Below are 17,829 nucleotides of genomic sequence, written 5' to 3'. Positions count from 1 at the left end.
CAGATTATAAACAGAAAAACTACTTCTTTTCCATGACTGGAACTAAGAAGAAAATAGTTAAGAAAAATATTAAGGGAATTTGCAGTATGAGACTAGAGAAACAGCCCTTGGCAAAAAACCTCTATTCTCTTAAAAAATTTTCAAGTGAGGTCTTCTGCTGAGGAGAATGAAGGGAGTATCATAGGAGAGCTGTGAAACTTGATACTGTGAAGGATAAGGGATTATAAGTAAATTGGAAAGGAGTAATGATGTATGGTTGTAAAGCAATGAGGAGTCCATTGAAATTAAATGAAATAATTTTGTACTAGACCCTGTCATCAGGGTGAATGATTTCCATAAGCACTGTTAAACATCACTGAGGAGGAGTAGAAAAAGCAGAGGATAGGGAAACCAGGACTGATATTTGAGAAAAGATGAAGATGTATAGAACAAGATATTCAAGAATATATAGGTCAGCAGAAAGTTAAACTGGTTAATTATTGCATCAGAATTTAAAAGGAAGCAAAATAAAGCCTGAGAAGGATTTATGTCTAGGAAGCAGAGGAAGAAGGGAAGAGATGAAGATGGGAAGTATAGAATATTTGGAAGTTTTTATGAGAATGGAGAATAAGTTTAGGAGGGATGAGGCATAAAGAAAAATAAAACTAAGAAATTATGGTCATGTGGAAAAATGTCACAGTTTTTATAATAAAAGAGATGATGAGAGATGATAAGGTCAAGAGCATGAGTTTTCTTGTATTTTCATTGAGGGTAGAATCAAGGTATAGGTCACAAAAGTGTTGAGGAGATTAATAAACTTAGAGACCAGACTATTTGAGGGAACTTCAATAGGTATATTGAGGTAGAGAGTAAGATAGTGTGATACAGGTATTAAATGCAGAAAGAAAGAGGAATTGCCTGAGCAGAAGTGGAAAACTTCTCCTACAATCTAGATGGAGTGATAAATCCAAATGGAAGAAAATATGAGATGATGACAGTGTCCAGAAGTGGCAGGCAGGAGCAAGAACAGGTCTCCTTCTCCCCCTTCTGGTTCACTAAAGTATTTTATATGCGAGAGGGTAGGCAAGGTTGTACTAGGAGTCAATTTTCTAGTTTGCAAGGAAGTGGAAGGAATTTCAGAGAAAGAGATCTCAATAGAATAGACTCTTCCTTGACAATGGGAGGGTATTTAACAATGAAAGGGGAAGTTATAGTAAGAATAGGGAGATAGAAAGGAGGAAAAATTAAAATGAATAAGAATGAGGGAGCAGGTTGGTAGTAGGAGAAGGAAATTTTAGACAGCACACTGGTAACTGAATTCTTCATTTATGGAACTATACATTTACTCACCTCCCCTAGCCAGCAAAGACAGATACTCTGCTCAAATACTGATTGCTTGAAATATCAACTTCCCAGGTTGGAAGGGGGAGGCTATCAAGCCTTATACATTGCTGATTGCCAGGATTTGCTTAGAGAGCAGGTTACCTAGAAAGTCATTCTGCTTGACTCAACAGTGTTGTCATTGTTGGAAATGTCTGTGAAGAGTGTTATCCAAAAGAAAAGAAAATATTTCTATTCAAAAATGTTCATAAAATGGGGGCAGCTAGGTGGCGCAGTGGGTAGAGCACCGACCCTGAAATCAGGAGGACCTGAGTTCAAATCCAGCCTCAGATACTTAATAATTGCCTAGCTGTATGACCTTGGGCAAGTCACTTAACCCCATTGCCTTAAAATTAAAAAATAATAATAAATGTTCATAGCAGCAGCATTATTTGTTAGTGAGAATAATTGGAAACGACCCAATCGGGCACAAATGGGGAAATAACAATAAATTGTTGTCTCCCACTATAATGAGAGTATATAATAAGAGTTACATAATTATGAAATATATTTAAAAAATCTGGAAAGACCTATCAGTAGAATAATGTGAATTGAAAAATACAGAACCAGATCAGAGGACACACTGTGATTATGAAGGAAAAAAATAATGAAGTGAACATGATATGAATGGACCAAAAAAATGCTCAAATGGACATGAGTAGTAACAGGTAAATGAATATTTTATGTTTTGAAATTCAGATAAAGTTATAAAGCATGTTACTTTTTATGTTTAAAATAATTGAGAAATTATTTTATGTACAAGTTTTTGAGAAATAGGGATAAAATTGAAATGTTTCAAAAATAGGGCTTAATTTTCCCTTTTGGTCAATATACCATGGATAAACCACTGGACATCTTTTATTTATCATTGTAAAAGTAAAGCTTAGAATATAATAGTGAAACCAGGAACCATCCTTTAGGGGACAACAGAAATGCTTGCTGAAGCATGGCATAGCAGAAATCAATTAAACTTGAAATCAAGAGTCTTAATTTTTAAATGTTAACTTCAAGATGTACTAGTTATATACAAATTATATACAAACAATTATCCTCTCTCAACCTCAGTTGCATAGTAGTAAGGAAAATCTGGCATAGCAGGTTTCCCTAACTTGAGGTCTTTAAAGCAAAATCCTTCTGTTGGCATCGATTTATCTCAGAGAAAATGAAGTTATCTACATCACTGTGTGGTAGAAGTAGGCAATCCCCTTTTTTTTCTTACATGCTAATATTGTATTAAATATTATTTTAAAAATTTAGCACAATTGACCAGTTTACAGATGGATAGTCAGGGCTATTAGGGCTCCCTTGGATGCTTACCTTGGATATTTAAAGAGAAAACAAAACCTTGATTTTATGCTATTATCTACCATTCCACATATTTTCACAGGAAATTTATTAGAATCTCAAAATATGCTCCATTTTTATATTCAAAATTATAAAATGTATCATCATAATTATAACATATATTTTGTAGGTTAATACTCAAATGAATCATAGATTTAACCTCATTTATACAAGTTATCTTTAGTTTTTGTCATACCTGTTCATCATGGAGAATTTGGAGGCAGACTTATAATTTCATCATTAATATAGGACTTTTGAAGTGTGGGAACTCCTCCAAGCTGGCTTATCAGCAACCTCTCTATAATTCTAGTCTTTCAGCGTAGCTTATGCCACTGAATGATTAAGGGTTTCCTATAGTCATATAGCTAGTATGCATCAGGGGCTTAACTTAAACTCATGTCTTCCTGATTCTAACCTTATATTTGATCAAATTGTAACAAAGATTGTTTTCCATGACCTAAAGTTTGGTTTTCACTCAACATTCTATAACTGGTTATACTTAAAGCAGGAGATAGAAGTCACTCAAGAATTTCATTAAATAAAAGATAGAGTGAATTCACCAAGACAAAAAGTCATATTTATTCTTACCTATTTTGTGACAAATTGATTTCTTGCTAATGTTGCAATGAGTTCAGATAGTAAGGTGGTTTCTGTGATTGCCCTGTCTCTGTTGGTGCTAAATTGTTTTTCTTTTATATCTCATTTCTACTGTCATTTCTGATGTCTCATCATTCCACAATAGGATGGTCTATAGGATATGGTCTATAGGATAAGACATAATACAGTTATAGCATATTAGTTCATGCTAATATTTTCAAAGGACCCAAGTAAAGCTTCAATTTTCATGCAAGGCAAAAACAAAAGGAAGTGGGTAGAGTATAGCTCTTTGAGCATTTCCAAAGATTTCTTTGCACATTAGCATTAGAATACTATAATACATTAATCGCAGGATCTGCAATAACATTTTCCTTTCATGGCAGAAGAGAACAAATATTGAATACACTCTTGGTGGGAGGATACAGAAAGAGTAGTTTCTATTCCACATCTGTGTCTTTGAATTGTTAAAGTCAAGAATGTTTTTTTCATAACCTTGCAAAAATCTGCTGGGGTCTCAGGACTGTTCTGACTGTAATTAGACAATGTTTCCTTTTGTGAGGGGGCTTATCATCCACTAGAAGAGGGGCAGGGGTGGAGGGTGGAGGAAAAATATTTTTTTTAAGTGAAAGCTATTCATTAGCCAACTTTGAAGCAAAAATTGAACTTGAACAAACCTATCAAAATTTCTCTGGTCAGCTTTTTATTACTATCTTGTCTTGAGCCCTTTTTTTTTAATGACATCTATTATCAGATTGAAATGGCGATTGAGACGCTGCAAAAGTCTGACGGTCTGTCCACTCACAGAAGCTCTCTTCTCAACAGCCATGTAAGTTGCCTCTTCTTCATGTAAACTAATCTCTTTGCTTGTTCTGCATGTTTAGCTTGCCTCTAAATGCTTGTTTTGTTTATTTTGCTTCTTAACCTTCCTTTATCAGTCACTTACAATCTTTACATCATTCTTGACTTAATAAAGTATCTCAAAAGTAGAGGCCTTGGGGTCTCTTAGTTAGGCTGTGATGAAGCATTTTGTATGAAAATTTTAAATTTAGCAACTGTATACTTTTTTGTGAAACTAGCTAGGAGGTAACTTGAAAATGATTTGTTTGATGTTGATTTACAATGTAAAAAGCATGTAAACCTGCATCAGTTTGTGGGCTATTGACAATCTAATTTCTATTTGTATATATACACACACACACATATATATGTATGTATATATATATATATATATATACATATATATGTATATATACAAGTAATGATTCATTTTTTTAAACAACTTAATAATAGCATTGAAAACAAAATGTTTTTAAATGGCATTCAGATGCAAGTAAGGTGCTGTCAGACACATTTGTGCAGTCTCAAAAAGGTTCAAGAATTGAAACTGATCAGAAAAAATGAGAGGAAAGAAAGAAGGAAGAAAGATAAAGAAGGAAAAAAGGTAGTAAAGAATGTGAGAACACTATATATTGAATTCAAACTGAGTAAATAGAATGAGAATTGTATTTTTCAGATCATTAATGGACTGAGAAAAGTTTTATAAATAAGTAAACTAATAATTTTATGTCAAATTTTAGTAATTTCTTCTCAGATTTTTATAATCTTTCATATACAGTGCTTTAAAATGTTTTTGCAAGATGTTTTCTGAATAGAGTAAATAAAAATTTCTTAACATGGATAGAAAAGTTTATATTGAATGGACATTCTGTTAAATTTATAGAAAAAATTTAGTAATTTAGTATAGCAAGTTTTCTTTAATTATGTTATACAACTATCTCAAATTCGGAAATAAAATTATTTTGAATATTTAATTTCTTTTTTTCCCTTTCTCCAGTCCTTGTCTGAAATGCCCTACATTGCAAAATAGAAGTTGGGAAGGGAAGGGAAGGGAAGGGAAGGGAAGGGAAGGGAAGGGAAGGGAAGGGAAGGGAAGGGAAGGGAAGGGAAGGGAAGGGAAGGGAAGGGAAGGGAAGGGAAAGGAAGGGAAAGGAAAGGAAAGGATGGGAAGGGAAGGGATGGGAAAAGGAAAGGAAAGGAGAGGAGAGAGGAATCATTAAATTTTATTTGGATTTGATCATTTGAATAACTCAGTTAACATAGTAGGTGTATGGAAATATCCATTAGTTCTATGAACTAAATGGAAATAAAAGAGAAAATAATTCTGGAAATTTTTAGTTAATATTTCAAAACTCTAGTAATTAATTCTCTTCATTTGTTCTAATGTATTTCTTTTTAAATGAGAAAACTTTAAGTTGTCTTAAGGTGAATGAGGCAAAGTTTTATAATAAACAGGTTCAGAGACATGAATAATAATTGTAATTTAATTTGGTGAGTGACATAAACATGGAGGAAAACTGATTGTATATATTCTGTGGCTCCCCTTTTTTGATGTCATCCTAAGATATGACTAATATATGTATAATATCCCTTTATGAGGATTTAAATGAAATGTCATTCTATGTACCACAGTTATTTTCTTGCATTTGTGCTGAAATCCGTACCTGTATATTGTTATGTTAAGGGCAATTTACAAGTTATTATTTAGCCGAGAGAAAGCTAAGCATAAGCTGTTTGTGTTTTGATCCTGTGATGCAAAATTTGTGGAGGTTTTTATTGTCCTTGTGAAAAAAAATGTATAGGAAGGTGAAAATCAGTTAAAATTCACCCAACTTTTTAACTCCAGAAAAGTTTAGGCTCTTTGCCCCACAGTAAAATTCTATTCAGATTTTATTTTTAGTTGGTTAATTTGTGTATGCAACATTGCATATGCTTAAATTTGAATTCTATTATATTACCTTTTTTCATTTGGGTGTTTTAACAAACAATAATGTAGATATGAGAGCACATTTGTGTGTTTTTAACTGTTGATTTGTTTAAATTTTTCAAATATGTTGTTTTTGAAATTTTCTCTTGTAGAATACATGAAGAAATAATTAATGTTATTGAAGGTGTGAATGAAGCAGCATAAACAGCAGACAAATGTTTCTCACTCTGTGTCTTCAGATTGTTTATTACCTAGTATGGAAAAATAATTCTTGCTGTTTTTTAGTGCCAGAGGCTTTCTTAGTGTATGGAAACAATCATTATAAATACTTGCAAATGGACTGATAATTTTTTCTCCTTTAAGTCACATCTACAATATCCTAAAATTCCATAAATTTTTACAACCATACTTAGAGTTCTTTAGAAACATAACTAAATTGTCCAGGATTTAGTTTAGCAATGTAGATAGCTACTATTTCTCAGTTACATATATAACCATGATCACAATCAAGTTCCATAATAGAAGCACCTCTAAGAAATTAGTGATCTTCAAAATGTTCCCAGATTTATAAGATAAGCCTCCTTTTGTCCCTTGGAAATTAATGATACTTCTAATTTTGAATAAGTTTAAGATATTTGAAGTGGTCCTTTGTACAAATTCTAAGAGACACCCAACTGCTAAAGGTATTAGAGACCTTTTAAACTCAATTGATTTTCAATTGAGTGGAAAATTTCTAGTGAAAAGATTTTGAAGGCCATTAACATTTTAAAGTTCAGTAAATTAACTTACTGGTATTCTTCATTATATGCAGAAAGACATAGTATAAATTAGGTTTACTGAATTTGTAAATTAAGATTATAAACTCAGTTTTTTTGCCTAAAGATTTTTGACTTAAGGAATCTACTACCTAGCAAGGTATTAGTTCCCCCAATTAATCAATATCCTTAGAAAGATATCCTCACTGTTACCTCCTCTAAGGTTTCAGGGACAGAAAGCAAGTCATAGGATTAGAGGATAAAACCAGAAGGAACCTTGGAAATCCTGTGTTTTAACTCATTTTCTATATGGGAAACTAAGACCAAGTAAAAAGAGTTCTGGTAGTAGAGAGAGAGAGAGGAACCAGGTTTAAATCTAATCTTTAGAGCTTACTATATGTAACCTTAGACTCAAGTCATTTACTTGACTTCTCAATTTCCTTATCTGTAAAATAAGGGGTATGGGCCAGATGGCCTTTCAGGGTCCTTCCAACTCAAGATCTGTAACTTGGTCAAGGTCACACAGGTAAGTAATCAAAACTCAGTTAAAACCTAAGTATGCCTGAGTTCAAATCCAGTTCACTTTTTCATGCTATTGTTCCCTAGGCTGCTTTCCCTATGGGAATAAGATGGTAGGACATAGAGTTAAAAGTAACCTTGGGGGGCAACTAGGTGGTGCAGTGGATAGAGTACCAGAACTGGAGTCAGGAGGAGACCTGAGTTCAAATTCAGACTCAGACACTTAATAATTACCTAACTAGGTGAACTTGGGGACGTCACTTAACCCCATTAAAATTAAAATTAAAAAAGTAACCTTAGAGATGAGCTACTGATCTTCATGAGCTAAGAACCAAAGCTTATGTAAAGTATAATTCCATCTAATGAAATTCATTTGATTGTTTTCAAAATTTTCTCTAGAAATTTTCCATTCAGTCAAAAACTAATTAAACTTGCAAAAGTTTCTCTGATAACTTTAGCACTTAGAATTAGAAAGCAACTATAATTTGTGCAAAGGATCAGTTAGCTATCTTAAAAGATCATGAAATAAGGAATTGAATCATGTGTTTGATAACTTTCTAAGTTTATAAAACTGTTGCTCTGCATCCATCGTTTGCCCCTTTACTCTGTGATCTTAATTATTTGTGTAACTACTCCCTCACATATTGCAGATCCTACTCTTCCCCACACCTCACCTAAGGTAACCCATTCCTCTGGTTATTCTAATATTTGGTGACTATCAGTTCAGAACTCAGGATGTCCAACTCTTATCACTCACATTTAAAAAATCATGACTAGCCCACTCTTTTTTGAAGCTTAAACTTGATTTCACAGAAACCCAGTTAAATTTTCTAATTAAAAAATTGCCACATTTTGAATAATCTTTATATGTTTATTTCTCAATTGAGATAGGGAGTGATAGATTTGATTTTGAAAAAATTTATTTAATATGCTGCTGACTATATTTTTGTAAATCAGCCTTTCACCTAAATTATAAGGAATATGACATTTATGAATTAAACCTTTGTCTTCTGAATACCAGTACCACATGCAAGTTATATATATAATACTTGGCTAAGTTTAGTAATGTTAAACAATGCTAACCTTTGATACCATTAAGGAATACTTAATTTGGTTGCTCTCTGAAATCTTTGGTCTAATATATAAGAAATAGAATAGTTTTCCACCCTGCATTATAAAAGCAACCAATTATAAGTAAACTGCCTTAAAGTCATTTTCAAAAACTTTAGAATTTTTATAATGTTATGATTCCATGAAGATTTTATAACTTCATTTTTTGATATTTGAAGATTACTTTTAAGGAAAAGCACAACTCTCAATCAGTATCATAATAAAGTACCTGAATACTCATTTTTTAATTAAGAAAAATGTGCCCCATATATGTTAATAGAAGGACAGATAAATCCCTAATTTAAGAGCAGAATGTGTTCCAAAATTTTGTGAATTGGTTGTTTGACTATAGAACCCATTTCCCCATCTAAACAGTGCTGTGGATTAGGTTCCTTATCTTATTCCTTTACTGTAGATGATCATTTGATATATAGTATTGCTAAACCACAGAATTAGAATCAAATTATCTATTATATCCTTTTATAACAGTTTCACTATTGTAACTAGTGTGGACCATGTTATAGCAACAATGAATCTCTCTTGACTATAACTCTACAACAAGAAAGGATTCTTGCCCTTTATTCCATGCCAACTCTAGTAATGACAAGTCATTACAATGACAAATCTTAATCCTGGACTCCAGCAACTGGAAGTGGAAATATACAAGTCAGGGCAGCTTTATTTATCAGGGAGTCCCTTTTAGTGGAAGGAAGCACCAGCAATACAATCAGGTAAAATCTATAGACATTTTTTTCAGAATAATGTTTTCGAATGCATAAAATATGTTGCATACAAAATAAACCAAAGGTTATGGAAGATAAAGATATATATTTTCCTCATCCAAGTTGAAAGCCCCCCACTTTAAATCTATCCACAAACCCCAGTGGGGGTCCTTGGACTATAGGTTAAAAATCCCTATTATAGAAAAAGGGTGCTAACAAAGAAAGGGGACAAGATCATTTGTAGATTTACTATTTGTGACTGAGGGACCTTCTAGCTGTATTTTGAATTTCAAAGAAGTGTACTTTAGAAGTTCACTTAGAAAGAAACAATATAAGGAAGAGTTTTTCATCTTTTTTTATATTGTGGTTCAAAATAAATATAAATGCATAAAATAAAATACACAGGATTACAAACTAAACCAATCATGTTGAAATATGATTTTCAAAAAAAATTTAAGTTTAGAGACCCCAGGTTAAAAACCTCTGACCCAGATAATAATCTATTTGAATAAAATAGTAACCCATGCACTTCATCACATTAGAATTTTACTAGTTTCCTGATAACATTTTTTACTTCTATTTCCTTTAAGTACTATGAGAGTGGGATAGTCAATTAGCCATCTTTAATCTCTACTTTGACTATATGTATTGAAATGAGATCCTGCAATATTGTTTGCTATTTCATAAAGCTGTGATGAAATGTTGTGTAAAATGGAATTATAGTTAACTTATGCTGTGCAAGGTATACATAGGACCTGGTTAAGTTTAGTGATGTTAAACAATTGTTAACCTTTGATACCATTAAAGAATACTTAATTTTGTTGCTCTCTTTGTAGACTTTGATCTAATATGTAAGAAATAGAATTGGGGGAGGTATTGAGGAGGAAGGGACATTTATTTTATTATAGGATGCAAATCATGCAACTAGACCTCTTTTGCATTCTTTCATAAAAATAACAAATAGTCAAATTCATAAAAGTATAGTTCTGAAAAAAATAATTTTCTTGTCTTCTAGATGACAAAAAGGATCAATATATGTTCTATGAAACCAAAAATCTATAAAAATATAGGGTTAAAATAAAATGATAGAAAATAAAGGTTAAACATGAAGTTTTATTCTCTGGGATTTACCATTAACCTTTAGGTGGAAACCATTCTGGTAATGATCACAGGAAGGTGAGGGAGATCAGAATACTTATACACAGTAAGTGAGGGAATAGAATATCCAGAGTACACAAGACTTTAAACTTCCCTGGAGGTTATTCCATTATGTTATCATCTTTCTAAAAGGCTATCCTGCCTATGGGGATCACATTCTTTCATGAGTTTTAGTACCTGGAGGACAGGACAAGTACTCCTTTCCAAGTCTAAAGGAGGACATATTCTTTCCTTGATTAAGGAGGGCAAGAAATTACATTTCATTCCTCACAATAGCTAAGAAAAATTAACCTTTGACCAGGAATACAGCTGTGAAAAACATATTAATTATTAATATTATACATTGATAGTTCATATAGACCTTTCCCCACTTACTACATATATGGTTTTCTGAATAGATTCACTTTTTGTTTTCAAAACCTATAAGTCCATTACAGGCATAATTTATGGTTAAGAAATCTCTATTGATTAAAAAAATTATTTTAACTCATAACTACTTTTTTTCACAGTTGTCTGGGATACTGTCTTATTGCTTCATATTAAAAACTGACCTTCAAATGGTTTCATTATTTTAATGGATTTTTATTTCACTCTTAATTTAGTTTCTCATTTTTTTACTACAAAGATTATGTGGCTAAGTGATTTTCATCTGTCTGATTAGCATTTTATCAAAATTGAAGGCAATTTTATTGTTTCATATTTTTCTTTATATTAATTCTTATTTGAAAATATTCAGTTTTACAAATAGTGATATTTTTGCCTATGTATAGGCAATGTAGATTGTTAAATGTATACTTGAAAATAGTTTAAATTTGTAATAATTTGCAGTAATTACTTTTGAATTAAAAATATCTTAAAATTTCATTTAAATTGTAAAAAGCCTATGAGCATTTATTTTCTTCCCTATCTGTAATTCAGCAAATTCCTTTTGCCACTGAAATATTTCCAACCTAAAGCAAAAACCCTTGTAAGATGTTCCTCTTTGACTCTGCTATGCCAGCATTGTAAATATAAGTTATGACTGAAATAAGGTCTGTCAAAATGTATATCATTAGTAAACTGCACTGAAAATGAATCCTAACAGGTTATAATCCATCTGGGAAAAAAATTCCAAATGTTACACTTAGAAGTTAATTGAGAAATGTAATTTTTTTATTTGCCAATCACTATTTCCCTTTGGAAAAAAATAGGAAAATTTCACCTTCCTTAATCTATACTAATTAAGATAGATTAAATGCAAAGGTTCCAAGATGTAATTATCTTAGTTTCTACCCTTAGATATCCTTATGTCTGTTCATTAGCAAAATAATCAAGTTTTATAAACCAAGCTAAAGATTAAAGGTTCCTGTGGTATAGTTTATGGGTTTTTAAACCATACTTATAAATGACTAACTTAAAAGATACTTGTAAAATTCTATAACCAGGGATGCTTAGATTTTTTTAAGGGAAAAACCCCAAAGAACTAAAATGTAGTTTCTAAAAAAAATTAATAAAAGAAAGGCAGCTTGAAAGATTTGGATATGCTATGAGAGCACTTGTTGCTTACTAACTGTTTAACCTTGTACACTCTCTGTGTCTCAGTTTCCTCGATTTTAAAACGAGGAATTTAACTCTTTTCCAGTTCTGTCTATGATTGTCATTTTATGGCTGTATTGCACTTAGAGTAAACATTAATACAAGAATAAAAAATCTAAAGGTTCTTAAGTATACTTTGAGGTATCTTTGAAATTATTTTTTATTAGCACAACAGACTCTAAATTCCTTGATTAGTAATTTGAAACAATAGCTTGAATGTTCAAAATAAAATAAAAACTTTTCTAAACTATATTTAGGAGCCCAAAGTCTCAATTTTCAATTTTATTATCTGTTTTGGATCCTGATGAAATATATATATATATATATATATATATATTTTTTTTAAATAGACCTCTTCCAAAAAAAAGTAGATTATAATCTACTGCTAAATCTTGAATCTTTACTAGGTAGTTCCCTATTGTCCTCTTCATATCAACCATTTTTTCCCTTCTTTTTTAAATAAATTTCTGTGTCCAATGTGAGAGGAGAAAAGCCAACAAGATTTTCACCCCTACTTTTGGCATCCTCCCTCCTCATCTCTGTAGTGAGTATATATAACTCAAAAGAAGTGAAAAGTAGCTCTTTCACATTAAAAAAAAGATTGAAGAACACCTTTTTTAATGGAAGAAAAGAGACATATATTCAACAAAATAATAGCTAGTGAATTGGAGGGAAGGGGAAGAGAATTCTCATGTCTACCACTAAATCTCAGAACCAAATTCCCCAGATTTTTTTCATCTATTATGCAATGATGGAAGAAAATGGATCTATAAACTATTAAAATGAAATATTGAAATATTTACTCTTAGGTGCCAACTGCATAAGAAGAGACTAACTAAGTGTAGAGATATATAGTGTCTGGATGCACATACACACACACACACACACACACACACACACACACACACATAGACATAATATTTGTATACAATGTACATGTATATGGTCTCTGGATATTGTATAATATGCACATATATATAGGTATACACATGTATTTTATGCATAATAATACATGTATCAGAGAAGTAATCAAGTTGCAGTGATCTATAGTTTCTTTTGATCTATAGTTTCTTTTTGATTAATGACACAGCTGATCCAGTCTGTTTGTGAGAATCATTATTACTATGACTAAAAAAAGTTATCAACCATTAAATATATTCAATTTGGGGGCAATTTGGTGGTGGACATTGCTAATGTGAATTGGAAATGAAACACTCGTGGAAATAATTTTGACTCCCAATAACTAATTATTATGTGACTCCATCAAAATCTTGTTTTTGTTGAATTTTTTGTTAGAATTTTTTGTTGAATTTTTTTGTTAGAATTCTCTGGGGTTTTTTTGGACATAATCATTAATGTTAAACTATTTTAAATTTGAACATGAGATAACAAGCATTTGTTATCTGTTTTCATGAAATAAACTTTCTGTTACTATCCTAACTCATATCTTTTGTAGAATTACTGGTGAATCAAATATTTTATAAATTTGCTTATCTGAATTCTCTTAAAAGTCTATATTCTTTTGATTTCCTCAGATGATTTATTTTAAAAATTTAGAGGAAAAGTTCACAAGAAATTAGTACAAATAAACATTTCAGGAATATATCTGCATCAATTAATTAAATCTTGCCAGAAGACAATTACAAAATTAAAGAAGTTTATAGAAAAAGTAACATTTTTGTTTTGGATTAAACAGAGTATTATCATTTATATTTTTATTCAATAGTAAAATTATTTTGTGTCATATTCATTTAAATATCCTAAAAATTATTTGCAGAATTTTGAATATAAAACCAATTATATTAATTAAATTTTTCCTAGTCTCTTGTAAAATTTATCCAACTTTAGACTTCTCATATGAAACTTTAGGATTCCCCCCCCCAGCTATTCCCAGTTACTTTATTGAAGATTCTTGACATTTTTCTTCCCCTTTCCATTATATGTCCTTTAGGGCTGCCCTTAAAATCATTGTCACTTTGTATGGAAAATGGGTTTTACAATCTTTTAAATCAAACTTCCCTTTTTCCCTTTGTTGATTTTGTGTGTGTCTCATATTGCCACTACTCAGTTGAATAGAAATTTAACTTTTAAAGAATTTTTATACATTTGCCTTGAATTTTTTTGCTTTATTTATATGCTATTATGAATTATTATACAAATAGCAAATGTACCTTCTACAGTTATTTGGAGAGTGCTAATAAAAGGCAAGCAACTCAACAGTTCTTTTATATGTAGTCTAATTAAAAAGAGACCAAAAATTTTGATCATTATTTTTTTCTGAGCCCTATGGAGATATCTCAAGTCTAACTGTTTTGGTGAGACAAATTGAACCAAAACAAAACTTAAGGTAAATCTGATTCAGGTGCAATTATATAAATATAATCTTTGATTTCCAAAACAAAAACTAGTGAAGAGATGCTTGTTTCAACTTAAAATAGCTAGAAGTACTGCTTGTCTACTATGTTGTTGCTGCTTCCATTTAAAATATGGATAAATGCCAATTATTTTGTGTTCATTTTAGAAGAATCAGACAGCATGAGAAAATAAATACAAGTGATATTTAGAGAGAAATGTATATGAATAATTCAAACTATTAGTAACACCTGTAATAATGATAACAAAATAAAATTTAAAATAGTCTATCAAAGAGATTAAGTATTTGTTGATCAGTTCATTAGAATGATATATGCTAAATTACCAAATACTCATTTTTGCCTATTGTAATTATAAGAAAGAACAATATCTTTGGGGGCCTAGTAAATAACTCAGCTTTTTTGCTGAAGAGGTCTCATGATGGACAGGGTTCTTGAATTTAGAATTAGAACAACTGGATTAAAAATCCCAACTCTACCAATTACTATTATTATCCCTATCTGAGTAACCATTGGTCAAATCATTTAAGGCCTCAGTTTCTGCATTTGTAAAATGAAGATGGGGGTGAGACTAGATGACCTTCAATACACCAACTAGTTTTAAGACTGTGATCCTATGATCCAAAGATGAACTTCTGTCAATACAGTAAGGTAGAATGAATGCATGACAGAAGCTTTTAGAAGCATTTTTTACATTCAGATTTTGCCACTTTCATGTAATATGCTTATTACTGAAATGATTAGGCTATTCCATAGTGCTTTCTTACATTGTTAAAGAACGTGGAGTTTATCTAGTTCTTGTCTTGCTGCTAACTAGCTGTATGAGCTTTAGTTTCCTTATTAGAAATGATCAAATGAGATAGTATAGCTGAAAGAGTTCGAATTATAAATCCCTTTGCAAAATTTACTTATTTTACTTACTCAATTACCTTTGGTAATCAGTAATCAATCTTGCCTATGCTTCTCTTGAATTGTCTTTATTTTTATTTATTTTGTGCAAAATCTAAGCCTTGTCATATTATGTATGTTTTCACATATTATGTATATTTTAACATATGTGTGGATGTACATCAGCCTTATAAAATGTCATTCAATCAGCACAATCATCTAGTAAGAAAGGTTTCGTAGGCAGAAAAACCCCAAAAAATCATGCTCAATGTTTTCTTTTTAAAGTCTGAAAGTGGCACACTATTAAGTTTCACAATTCCCTGAAAATGTCAGCATGGAAGGGGAAGTGCTTAGAAAGTTAATTGTAATTGTGTCATCTTTAATAAATTTTTGGCTTCCCTCTTTAGGATTCACCTTAGAAGAAGCCTCACAAATTCTCATATTTCTGCATGAAAAAGTAGAGATTAATCTTAGACATACATTTTAAATTATTGAATTGTGGAGCAATACACCAAAGATTCTTCTCAGTCATCCACTAGATGCATTCCTGGCATGTTGTGGCAGAAAAAGCAAGGAAATAGAAATCAGCAGACCTGGGTTTTGATCAAGGCTCTAGTATTACTTCTTTTGGTGACCTCTCTATGTTTCAGTCTCCCCATCTATAAAACAGAGGTGATAATAAATGATCCTACTATAATACTTCTTTGGACCTCAAAAATTAGAATAATGTGCATTAGAATTACTTTTATTTCTTCTTACATGTTCTGGCAGAAGAAAACAAAGCCCCAGGGCTATCAATAAGACTTAAATTGACATTGAATATAGCCATGTCAGCAAATTATCATATATCTATAGTATTGTTAAAATGCTGCTTGGAGAAAAAAAAAGTTTCAAGAAAGTTCTAAAAATCAAAGAACTGAAACTTTGTAACCATCTTTAACTACTACAACTTTCCCCCAACACAATGATACATAGATAGAAAGAAAAATGAAAAATAAATGTCCACTGTATAATATCCTTTAACCTGAGTTACCGAGTTTCTTCTCTCCTAGTAAAAAATGACTGAATTTCTTCTCTTCCTTTTCTTAGCAGATAATGTTATTATCATGTTATCTCATGGTAATTTGAAACAAATAAATTAGGAACCCTATAAAATTAATATATTCTTACTATAAGGGTTCATACAAGACAGCTTGCTGATGGTATGTCATAACAAACCAACAATAAAGATGTATTATGTGCCATGCCGTCTGGATAACATGGTTTTTCTGTTCCATGGTGGTATAAATTATATTTATGATTACTTAATATAATTATCAAGATTCCCCAAAGGAAGTAACTGTCATCAAAATAACAATCAATGCATTAAAAATTGGTATGTCACTCCATGCTTTTGAATATTTGGAGAGAAGCATTGTTGGAGGTCACAGATATTGTGACTTGTGCTATTTAACAGACATTTCCAAGCATTTTTCAACCCCATAGCATATTAAGCTTCCAAATTCACTTTAAAAGAACTACTGATTATATCATAAGGCTTTCAGAAGAGCTTCTAAATACTTTCTTGTGTGTGTAAAGTGGCACTCTAATGCTTTTAGTGGCTTGTAGATATTTTGGTAAATTACGCTGTTTCTTTTTGTTTACTCTGTCTTACTTAAATAGCTCCAGTGGCTGTTGGACAATTATGAAACAGCAGAAGGTGTGAGCCTCCCTAGAAGTACCCTTTACAACCATTACCTACGACACTGTCAGGAACACAAACTGGACCCAGTCAATGCTGCCTCCTTTGGAAAACTCATAAGGTCCATTTTCATGGGGCTACGAACCAGGAGATTGGGAACTAGGTCAGTACTGAAAAATAAGATGATGGGTTTTCAAAAATCATTGCAGTGAAAGTATGTGCAAGCATGTCTGTATGTGGAGGACATAGGTTAGGCAGGGCCAGAGAGACATCTCTGTGAGATGACCAAATCCAAAAGATAATTGTTTGTCCCAAACATTACCCATGGGGAACAATACAGGACCAGGAAGGTGGGAGGGTCTCCTCATGCTCCAGAATTCATCCACTGATTTCTATAGGACACAGTAATGAAAAGGGTGAGAGGAATCAATGACAAAGACAGAAAGGGGATCAACATTTTACACAAAATATTTACATATACTCTCTTTAACACTCTATCACAGCTCTTTCGAACATGCTAATGATGATCAATAAAATGGATACACTAAATAGAAAAAAGCCTGTCTTTTGCCTCCTAAGAAATTACGTTAAAATAGCTATCAAAAACAAGGCTGTCAGGGCAGCTAGGTGGCACAGTGCATAGAGGACCAACCCTGGAGTCAGGAGTACCTGAGTTCAAATCCAGCCTCAGACACTTAATAATTGCTTGACTGATGACCTTGGGCAAGTCACTTAACCTCATTGCCTTAAATAAATGAATCAATGAATCAATAAATAAATAAATCAAACAAGGTTGTCATTACATGTCTACTCTCCTGCAAGAAATACAGAATTCTGATTTAATTTGATTCACTTTCTAGAGGAAGTACAAATCAACAACAAAACTTTTATGGATTCTCAAAAGTATTATTTGTTTGCAAGGTTACAGGATTTGATTGGCTTTTAAAGGCCTGTTACTGTAGCCATGTTTAAAAGCATGTTCTTA

At 31.7% G+C, this 17,829-nt stretch overlaps 1 protein-coding gene across 12 annotated transcripts in view; it reads left to right on the top strand.

Annotated features, from left to right (window-relative positions):
- The window catches only part of RFX3 (regulatory factor X3), a 358,977-nt gene that overhangs the window by 264,630 nt on the left and 76,518 nt on the right, over positions 1 to 17,829 (top strand). For 11 of the 12 annotated variants that reach the window (XM_074197449.1, XM_074197448.1, XM_074197442.1 and 8 more), the window contains 2 exons: positions 4,052 to 4,126; positions 16,826 to 17,007. In XM_074197449.1, the coding sequence (XP_074053550.1) occupies positions 4,052 to 4,126; positions 16,826 to 17,007 (257 nt within the window). The remainder of the gene's footprint in view (positions 1 to 4,051; positions 4,127 to 16,825; positions 17,008 to 17,829) is intronic. The other variant, XM_074197447.1, reaches the window with a different exon arrangement.

This window comes from Macrotis lagotis, chromosome 8, assembly GCF_037893015.1.
Source record: "Macrotis lagotis isolate mMagLag1 chromosome 8, bilby.v1.9.chrom.fasta, whole genome shotgun sequence".
Classification (NCBI taxonomy): Eukaryota; Metazoa; Chordata; class Mammalia; order Peramelemorphia; family Peramelidae; genus Macrotis; species Macrotis lagotis.
The sequence above is the reverse complement of the archived record's forward strand: the minus strand, read 5'-3'. Positions and strand labels throughout refer to the sequence as shown.